Source organism: Malurus melanocephalus, unplaced genomic scaffold (assembly GCF_030028575.1).
Source record: "Malurus melanocephalus ecotype Western Australia unplaced genomic scaffold, MMel_1.1 scaffold_478, whole genome shotgun sequence".
NCBI classification, from domain to species: domain Eukaryota; kingdom Metazoa; phylum Chordata; class Aves; order Passeriformes; family Maluridae; genus Malurus; species Malurus melanocephalus.
Genome location: NW_026623710.1, coordinates 521,986 through 533,041, shown reverse-complemented (window position 1 = coordinate 533,041; position 11,056 = coordinate 521,986). Strand labels below are relative to the sequence as shown.

Below are 11,056 nucleotides of genomic sequence, written 5' to 3'. Positions count from 1 at the left end.
ATGCACCATATAATAATGGTTTTCACTTTTTTTTCTGTAAATGCATATAGAAAACCCAAACCCCAAATGTCAAAATAATTTTTTCTTTCAAAAGCACTTAGATTATTTCCAGGTTGAAACCAGGGCTCCCAGGTTGTGATCACAGTTCTGCCACCAGTTCACTTTCTAGGCATGGGCATGTCATGAATGTGTCTGTTTCTCTGTTGAGAAAAATGAGCTCAGTAACTCTTTGATACAAAGGTGATACAAAGGTGAAATAAAATAAAGTATTTCCTCTGTGCTTTGAGATTCCCAAGTGAAAAAAACAAAACAAAACAAAACATGAGAGTGAAGGATAAAAGAAGTACCACTCACATACATGGCAAATGGTTCCAAATTAAAAAATGAAAATTTCCTTCTTTTCTGGAGAGAGAGAGAACCCAAAGACAGTCTAAAAGTTCCTTTGACTGAATGTTACCTAGTTGGATGAAAGGATCTTCTTTTATATTTATAAGATCAGTGGATTTATATATAAAATGGACACATAATTGTGCCTTTTCTCCAGACAAGGCTGTTTCCTTTTTTCAGACACATGATTCCCAGTAGGTTGAATGGAGACAAAATACTGATTTATAAATGGATACTTCTTACAACAGCGATAAATTGTTAATTAAGGTTTAAGTTCTTAAGTTTTTAATGAATGCCAGTTTAACATACATCAAACAACATGTAAACTAAACATGTTCTCTCAAATAATTCCACTTTTTCCCCTGCAGACGTTTCCGCAGACAAGACGTCCGTCACGGGAACGCGGCGCAGCAGTGCTTTGGCCAGCAGTTCATTGGTAATGTATTCACACCCCTGAAAATTGCCTGGAACTCTCTGCAACAGTGTCGTGGTTTGAATGAACCCAATGGGAGCAAACACTCCCAAGTTCCAGCAAACCTCCCCTGCTTTCTTTTCCCCACCCAGGTCCTAGAGACAAATTTTTCCACAGAGAGGAAAGTGAAAAGAAAAGAGAAAAAAAGGTATTCATTTAAAATTATAAAAGCAAAAAAACCTGTGGAATCAGCTGTTAGATCTTAAAGCCTTTCTCTTCCCTCCTGGGAGTAGCTTCCCCTCTGGGGCCCCCAGAGGGGTGCTCAGAGTCTCTCTCTGGTGGTTCACTGAAGGATCTTTCTCGCCTGTCGTGCCACGGGAATCCTCCAATCCTCAGATGACGAAGAAGGAAAAAAAAATTCAAGGAAAAAAAAAAACAAGTTCAAAGAAAGGGAGGAAAAAGGAGCAGTCCCAGAGAGCAGGCAGCTTCTTTTCTGCCGCTGATCGCCCAGAGCCTCCGAAAAAAACCCAAACAAAACGTGTGTGTCTTGTACCTTTCCCTCCCATTGTCCTTGAAGGAAGGAACATCACCAAACAAACCAGAGCAGTCTCAACTAATGTATAGTTACAGAAGGGTTGTTTAACTTTCCTCTAACATAAGCAGATGATAGGAATACAATACTCAGCTAACCTRGGACAAACAGCCAGCACGGGGTTTGCCAAGAGCATCAGCCAGACCATGATCTCACCTGCCTTTTTTCACTGGCATGTTCCTATAATGTTATGAGAGCTGTGGGTTTGAGCCCACCCCATGCAGGTCTAAGGGTGATTGTCTCAGTGGTGTGTGTCAGGTGCATCCTGTAATGTCCATGTGGTCCTGCAGCACTGACATTCAGACAAGATGTGGATAATGTATCTCAATGGCTCCCAACAAGCCAATAAAAGCAGAAAGAAGGGGCAGGGAGAAGCAACAACTGGGCTGAAATGTGTATGAAATTATGTCAGGATTTAGAATCGAAACATAGACATGGGCAAGGACATGCCAAAACAAAAATGTATATTTATGGTCATTATAAAGATTTTTTATTAAATAAAAAGGACAGAGAACTGTGCCTAATATTGTTGTCCAAACAACTTTCCAAACCTTTCATAGTGAGGATTTCAAACATGGGTATTGAGAATAGTAAAACCAAGAGAAAATATTTGCAGGCAAATCCTCAGTATTTTGCAGAATAGCAGACAATACAATTATAGAAGAAAAAAAAAACCCAACATAAAAGGTTCTTCTAGAAAGACAGCGAGAGAAACACTATTTTAAATATTAAATATTAGATATATATATATTACCAGAGAAAGCTTTATTATAATTGAAGTCCATTGGAGGATATAGTACAATTTGGAAAAGAATATTTTAATAATAAATGCTAATTGTTCCACAAATTTCAAATACAGCAGAGAAATCACAATTATATAAAATAGTTGATTTTTTTAGGGTATAAAGCTTTTCAGTCTCAAGAATCTTTCCCTCTATTATGGAAGAAAATTATTTAATTAATGAGGCAATTGAATTCATCAAGTGCAACAACTAGTTTATCCTCCTCCAGATATTTTATTGGATTGAAAACCAGAATTAAATTTTGATTAAATTCATTCACCTTGTTTTTATTAGCACTCCTAGCCCCAAACTGTACATTCAGTTTACACATGTATAGCATAGATATGTATAATGTTGGTTTGAGTATTTATTCTGCAAAATAAATACCAATGGAACAATAAGTTCCATTCTGCAAAAAGTTCTGGACTGTCAGTAATATCCCTAAAAAACTGAATTATTTATTATATTTAAACATGTTTTGAATCCTCCTGTTCCACTGAGTGCAAATGAAATTAACTATTCATAAGAACCAGGCACAAGCAATTAGCAGTGTGAAAGGCTGAGATCTGTTTCTCTGTGTATAATCTCAGGTGAGTCACTGCACAATTTGGTCAGATGCTGTGAAAATCTGAGATGATGGGAAAATTCATTGAGCAGGGCAGGTCTTCATAAGACAATACTTTTCAGTCACTGGTTGGACCTAAATTAAATTTAGCTCTTAAAAGTAATTATACCCTGAGCATGGAGTGTAACAAGTATTTGCAGTAACACATCTATGAAACATTTATTTCCCTTCCAGGTGAAGTCCTGGAGAGGACTGAGGAGCGACTTGTTTATGGAATAGAGTACAACAGCACCCTGCTGGAGTGCACCCCTCGGACCTTACAAGCAAAAGTAATTTGGTTTGTCCAGAGAGCACATGAAACTAAGAAGGAAGAGGTAAACATTATCATAGACTAACCTTTTTCAGCAAAAGAGTGTTTTGTTAGGAATATTACCTCTTCACTGAATTTCTGTACCAGTTGCTGAAATGTCCATGGATGTCAGGGAAAATCACTGTGCACATCTGGTCTCTTGAATTGATAGACCTGAGTATTTCACCTGGTGTTTGCATTCAGCATCTTGAATGCAGATGTTAGAAATGTAGTGAAGATTATCTAAGATCTCAAAACAAAGGAAAATCCATTGTATGGATTGATATGGTCTCTTGGTATGTTCCTGCAGGGGTGAAATATGTACATACTATTTATTCCCAGTGTCTTAACAACTTAACATCTATTCATTCTTGCTGCCTCACCCATTGCATTGCAGAATCTTTTGCAAATGGGTATTGGTGGATTCTCTGCCCCTTTTATATATATTTTGTCATTATGAAACTGTCATTATATTTATTCCTCAATATCTCTCTGATGCACATCAGCGCAGATATCACTACAGTGCAGATTTGTCACTATAGGGCCTGGTAAAAAGTTCCCATCTTTCTTATAACCTGCTTTAAGTACTGAAAGGTCACAATATGGTCTTCCTGGAGCCTCCTCTCCTCCAGACTCATCAACCCCAGCTCTCTCTTCACAGGAGAAGTGCCCCATTCCTCTCTTCGTTTTTGTGACCCTCCTCCAGTCCCTCTCTAGCAGGTCCAGGTCTGCCTTGCACTGAGGATTGCAGAGCTGGGTGCAGCAGGTGGGATATCAGTGCCGGGTAGATGTGGAGAATGCCCTCACTTGACCTGTTGGCCTCACTTCTTGTTCTCCAGCACAAGAAACAATTTGCTTTCTGCAAGTGGATGTGGCCAGCTCTCATCCAATTTCTCATCCCTCAGTGGAATTATTATTATTCCTCAGTCCCCTTTTTGTTTTCCATCCAGTAGGTTATTTGCACGTTTCTAACTTATTTCTGCTGCAATTAAAACAGGAATCTGCCTGCTCCACTATATGTTCTTCCACSCTTCCCAGATTCTTTAGATTATTCTCCATTACAGCTCAATCTCTTGTCAACTTCAAGTAAACATTTTTGTTATTAAAAAACCCTGTGAATTAAAGGTTTGAGGATCTCTAATCTTCCTCTCTAAATTTAATATTACAGTCATGGAAGTACAGTTCAGAAATAATTGCACTGCTTTAATGTAATAGCAAAGGCCTGTGCTCCATAACTGCTATTTTTTTTTTCAGGTGAAGACAGATGATAGAGTAATAAAAATGGACCTTGGCCTTTTATTCCTGAAGCTGCATCGACTGGATGCAGGAACTTATTTCTGTCAGACAGTGGAACACAGCATTGTTCACACTGTCAGGAAAATCACCCTGGAAGTAGTTGAGGAAGAACGAGTGGATGAAATGTTCAATAAAGACTATGAGGAGGAGATACCTCACAAAATGCCATGCCCAATGCAGAGCAGTATACCTCAGGCTTCAAAGCCATGGTATAAAGAATTTCTTCAACTGATAGGTTACAGCAACTTCCAAAGGGTGGAAGAATACTGTGAAAAAGTGTGGTGTACAGATAAGAAGAGAAAAAAGCTGAAAATGTCCCCATCCAAGTGGAAATATGCCAACCCTCAGGAGAAGAAGACAAGGATCAGGCCAGAGCATTACCGGTTGCCCAGGAACATAGCTGACTCTTGATGGACAAAATCCATCCACCGTTTCTGATTAAAATTTTATTTGGACTTAAGAGGGAGAAATCAGTCATGGTTTGAATAAATCTCACAGGTTTATATATGTAAAATATTGGGACTGAAAACAAAAATGCTATGGTAAGTTATATTGTACACTCATGATGACTGTTTAGAAGCATTTAAATGAAATCTTCCCAGCTATCTGGTTCTAAGTAAGTCAATGCAATCAGAGTTTTGCATTAGGGAGGACGTGACAATCTTCAGACTCTGAGTGCTTGAATCAGTTTCCTGTGTGGATCGTGCTTGCGCTGTATATTGTTGCACATGATGGCATATTTAACAAATTCAAATAGCTAGAGCATTCACAGGTGGATGACAAGTGTGACACATATCTTTTCTTTGTTTCACAAATTTCTCATGCTTCTGAAAGCAGCACGTCTTAAGATCTTATTCCTTTTGATTGCGACCTGTCTGAGTTTATCACTGAGAACAAAGAGTTGTGTTAATACAGTGTACTGCTATTTCTAAAGATAATGAACAGAAATTCTATTTACTTCCCACCATTTTTTGGGGTATCAGTCATTTATGAAGCGCAGTGTCTCCCACAGCTAAATTGTYTTGCCTGGTAACTTGATGTAAATCACATGCATGCTGAGAACACAGACAGAATGAAATTCATCAATTTATCTACATAAGAAGTTGAAATAATGGTTTAGATCGAAAATGAGTCCATCTTGTGTCGGTGCATTGCCTCAGTGGTAACGCGAATTAAGGGATCGCCCTCTTGTGGCAAAAGAAAGCGAAACCCGATATTTAAATTTGTTTTCTGAAGAAATACGTGTTAGCAGAGAAGTATTAGCGAGATCCACAGCTGGTTTGCTTTCAGCAGACACTTTTAGTCTCCATGTGCTAAACTCACAGATTTAGAAGGCAGTGCTGGAAGTAATTTATACTGGAAAGGCAGCATTTAAAATAAGCTTTGCTTTATGTTGTTAATGTGCTTTTGCGGTAAAATGCAGTCATAAAAAGTTAGGATGAAGATTAGAAACAAAACCAGTATCATGCAGCTGGTTTCTATAGTTTCAGGATCTGCTCCACACAGATCTTTTTCTGATGTGTGATCTCTWGTCTAAAGGGCTGCTTTTCTGCTCTTATGAGTGATACCAGGAAAAGACACCAAAAAAAAACTAAGTCACTTACAACCTAGGTCTTTCAAGGCATACTTTAAAAAAAAAAAATGTATGTATGTGTATATATATGTCTATATAGATCTAGATATAATATACATATAGATCTATAGATATATATMTTGCTTGAAATACAAGAATCCAGATGCAGAAAATGAAGAAAAACTAGCATTTCACCACCTGAGAAATTTAGGATTACAATGTGGATTGGATTTTTGATTTTTTTTTCAATTTAAAATATTTTAAAAATGAAAAATAACTTGAACACAAGTTAAATATAAACCCAAAATAAACATAAACCCAAATTAAACATAAAMACAAATGAGCCACATATGAATTATCTCCTAAAATAAGAATATGATGCCAATAGGGGAAATGACCAAGATGATCCAGTTTTTTATGCCATCAAGAAAATGCACAAGGGATTCATAAGCTACAMAGGGTTTCATGTTGAGCTTCAAGTAACAGATATTGTGGTTTGCAYTGTTAACWAATGCAGCAGTCGATGCTMACCCAGTGTTTTCCAAACAAGCTGYTTGTGAGAAGAACTCACAGCTGCTGGCAGGACCAGTGAGCTTTGCTGTGCTCCTCTGGGAGCAGACACTGTCCCAGTGTTTGGACAGAACACATGGCACACTGTCAGCAGCCAGTGTGAGGAAAACAGGATTTCACCTGGTGTGGGTACAGCAGSAGATAAATCTCCATCAGCCTGTTAAGGGAATCAGTAGTCTGWGAGTTTGCATTTCTCTTAGCTACAATATCCCTCTTAGAGATGAGACTGGAAATTCTGCCCATCCTTGCATGAATCCAGGCAGCAGCTAGCTGTGATCTGATAGARGAGACTGGATAAATTCATGTTTCTGTGGCAGTTTAATGGAATTTAGTTGCATTTAGGATCTCCTGCATGTCTACAGCTAAATGAAAGGTGCCAGCACTGAAGGCTGTGGCAGAGAATACACACAGAACAAGCATCCCTGATCTGTACTTAATCAGCAATACAAACCTCACTGATATTCTTGGTGGAAAACTTTTAAAACACTACTAAAATCCTTTTCTGATTAATTATGGAGTCCACTTATTTTAAAAAGCAATGGGAATTATTTTTTACTTTTTTGGTTCATTTGCAAGTATCTAGTGCTAAATGTATCATTAATGAACTATTAGAAAGGAATTATAGAATCTCAGCCTCATGGAGCAAATATAACTTTGTGTCTCATTCTCAGAGATTTCAGGTGGACATCATGTGATATGGAAATCAGGATTCCTGATTTAATATGAGAGTGTGTATTTTTAGCTACCCATCCCTTTAGTGTTTACATGTGGAGAATTGCATTACCTCTTTATTTGCCTTTTAAACTTTAAATTTGTAGCTTATACCTTGCTCCTGTCATGGTTGCAATGCCTGTGAGAATTCAGAACTACAAGGTCTTGTTCAAAGAGTGCTCTGACATCTATGGAAGAAGAGAGAAAGAGTGAAAATGTACTTTGGAAGGATATGCACAAATGTGCATTTAACACAATGTTATTTAAAATGCTTCTTTGTATATTTGGGGGGCATTGTCTGCTTCTTTTCATTATGAGTTTGATGTATTTTGTATGTGCATGAAATGGTCAAATTATAAATATAATTAAGAATCATATTTGGCTGAAATAATCTGTATTTTTTTATCATTTGCTTTCCCCAGACAGTATGTTTATCTGCAGCTCACTAGTTGCACATTGTTAATTACAGATGTCGTTCACCATGTATTTCATGAGCAGAAACCACAGATGAGGACAGGCAGAAACCACAGATCAGGACAGGAAGATGTTTATATAGACTTGACAAATGGGAAATRTGGCACAGAGTAAGGAACAGATTTGGTCTATCTGCTGCATGAAAGCATTTTGAGAGTGGAACATGGTTTCTTGAGCCTGGAAGATTCTAACGGATGGAAATTCACTGGGACAACAATTTGTTTGGACTCAGCCCTGTTTCATGATGAAGGAAAAACCAGACCACTTGGACTAAACACTTCCTTTGATTTGTTCTTTAGATTACTGTCACGTTGTACAAACTACTGTGCTCTCAGATCCTCTTGGCACWCCAGTTAACCTGCTGTGAAATTCCTGGCTTGTAGATCTCAAAATAGGCTTCCAGGATGTACACCACTGCTCTGTAGCATGAAACAGATCTCTTTAGGTAGGCAAGAGAGAAAAATAATTGCCCTGAAGGGGAAATATTCAGGTGCCAGAATAGCACTGGTGACAGTCATGTTTGAAGAAGAACTTGAATCATAATAATTTGCACAGTTGTAGAGTTTRTCTTGTTCTTATATTTTCTCATAATTTTTAAGTATATGCTGGTTTTTGGTGGTGCAGAGTTAATTCTCTTTACAGTAGCTGCTATGGGGCAGTGGTTTGGATTTGTGCTGAACACAGGGTTGATAGTAAAGAGAGGGGTTGTTTTTTTTTTGTTGGTTTTTTTTGGTTTTTTTTGTTTGTTTGTTTGTTTGTTTTTTCTGAGCTTACACAGAACCAAGGCCATTTTTTCCATTTTAATATGGCCAGGCTGGCGAGAAAGTTGGGGATTCCTGGGAGGCTGGGAGGAAACACAGTTGGGATAGGTGACCCAAACAAATATTCCAGACCATATGACATCATGGTCATTATGTAAACTGGGAAGAAGAAGGGGATTGGGGGAATATTTGGAGTGATGGTGTTTGTCTTCCCAAGTCACTATTTATTACACCTGATGGGGCCCTGCTCTCATGGATATGGCTGAACACCTGCATGCCCATGGGAAGCARTGAATTAATTCCTGGTTTTATTTTGCTTGTGTGCATGGCTTTTGCCTTCCCTATTAAACTGTCTTTATCTCAACCCACAAGTTTTCTCACTTTTACCCTTCCAGTTCTCTCCCTGATCCTGCTGGTGGGGGAATGAATGCCTGTGTGGGGCTTGGTTGCTGGCTGGGCCTTAACCTGACAGAGGGAAAAAAAATCAATTTTCTCCTAAATGCCAGTCAGTCAGTCAGTCAGTTTCACTCTTTAAAAAGTCCAACAATCTCCTTATTTTACCTTGGAGCACGGAGGCTGTAGTTATTTATGCAACTTTATGTCTCTGAGTCTAGAAGGCACAAATGCCTTTGAAAGCTGCACTGTCCAGATAAGAGGCACARAAAGTGAGCTTTTCTATAGTTGTAACTTTGCAGGATGCCTCCAATTCATGCCTGCAGTTTCTATCAGCCCTGGAATCCTGTTTGTTTAATCAAATTACTGTTTTTAATGGAGAATTCATGTCCAGCTGACATGAGTATTTATCGTAAATGAAGCCCTGATTGGCAAGTTTTCCCTTTGAGTGATATTTATTTTTTATACTAGCAATGAGTTATTTTATTTWAWWTAATTTAATTTTTTGAGAAAATAATTTATCTGACTAGAACTATAAACAGAAAGAGGACCGAGCTAATAATGTCAAATAAAGCTSTAGTCACTATGAGTTAATCAACTTTCTACAGTAATACATCCATTGAAGAAAAACATCAACCTAATCCATTACTGTAATCACATTCACAAAAGAGTTTTGGTCATTTGAGATTTGACTTTCAGGTAATGTTGAACCAGGAAATACTTTGTTTGTCCACAATACTGTGTTTTGCTTTTGCAAAAGCATTTGTGCATGTRTGCTCATTAGTAAAGTGAGAAGTGCAGGACAGAGCAGAGTTGAACAAACTGGAAGCGTGGAAGCCTTATCTGCCTAATTCCTGGATTTCTTGAGGTTCTTATCCCTACCTAGAAAGAACAGATTTAGTTGGAGGAGAAGAAGCCTGAGTCAGTGAATGGTTTGCTGAGTGACAAGACCTGTTTTGGGACACCTATGGGCTAAAGAGCCATTTTGAATAAATTGTGTCACTAGATTTCCCCAATGGCAGCACACAGAAAACTCCATTGAAACAAAACACCTCTTGACTTAAAACATCAGTTAATTGAAGATCAGAATTTCATTTATTTGAAAGTGTTTTTGCACATCTTTGAAAAGTTATGCTTTAAGAAGAATGGTCTAGGACTACATGTAATGTGGCTGCATTGGTACTATATAAATTATGAACTCTCATAATATCTCTGGTCAATCTGAGTTTCAGCATTTCCAACACACACACAGAACCTATGATGTTTTTTTTTTTCTCACTCTGAAGAATCACATTTGCCAAGTCCCCTCAACTTGGACTTCAAACATTTTTGTGAAGGCACATAATAATGCCAGTAATCATCATTATCATCGTAAACCACAACAGCTGTAATTCATTGTCTTCTCCTTTTCCCAATAACAAGAGATGAAATTTGCAGRCCAGTGGGCATGATTAATGCACCATGAGCATTTTCTGCATTTTAATTTGCAAGGTGTATGAAAAAGTGCTATTAGTCAGAACTTGAAGAATGCACTGTGGACCCTGTCATGATCAAGGTAATGGAAATATTCCACCTGTAGCTTTAGCTCAAGCATACAGATCACTAGTATTTAATTTACTCTATATTCTTCTGCTTAAATGTTTTACTTGAGACAATATTACTTTTCAATCATTAGAAGAATGAACATATGAYAGTGCTTTTGATGTTTTAAATTGGCTTGGCTTCACAGCAGCCACCAGAGGGATGAAAATACATTTTTGCATCCCATAATCTCTTGTTTACAGRAGCAGTAAAGGCCTGGGGCCAAAGMTCCCCAYGTCACAGTGCAGAGTTGTGCTGCAGCAATGCAGAGTAGTGCCAGGTGAGTGGGAAAGTTAAATCAAYGGGGGGACCCCAGCTTGTGCTCCAAAAGCAGGGACTAAGGGAATCTTTGTACTAAACAGTATTTTTTTCAGGCAGGCAGCTTTGGTTTCTGGTACTATAATCTAATACAGCCTCCTCAGTCACTCCTCTTGTAGAGTGGAAACTTCTGGAAGMGGGTCAGAGTGAAAAATCAGAGGTTAGTAAATCTGTCAAGGAATATAAATCCTTTTTACAGTGATGTCCATTCATGGTCTTGTCACACTGGGTCCAGGGTACAGCCCATATTAATATTTAAAGCACAAGAACCTGCACTTGTTTGGGTTTCTTT

The 11,056-nt window shown here is 38.1% G+C and overlaps 1 protein-coding gene across 1 annotated transcript; it reads left to right on the top strand.

Annotated features, from left to right (window-relative positions):
* Window positions 1-755: 755 nt before the first annotated feature.
* On the top strand, window positions 756-7,614 carry LOC130582292 (semaphorin-3E-like; the record flags this gene model as incomplete). The annotated part of the gene is made up of 3 exons (XM_057380905.1): window positions 756-823; window positions 2,973-3,112; window positions 4,342-7,614. Coding segments are annotated over 3 exons (661 nt in total), but the record flags the coding sequence as incomplete, so codon positions are not given.
* Window positions 7,615-11,056: the final 3,442 nt, after the last annotated feature.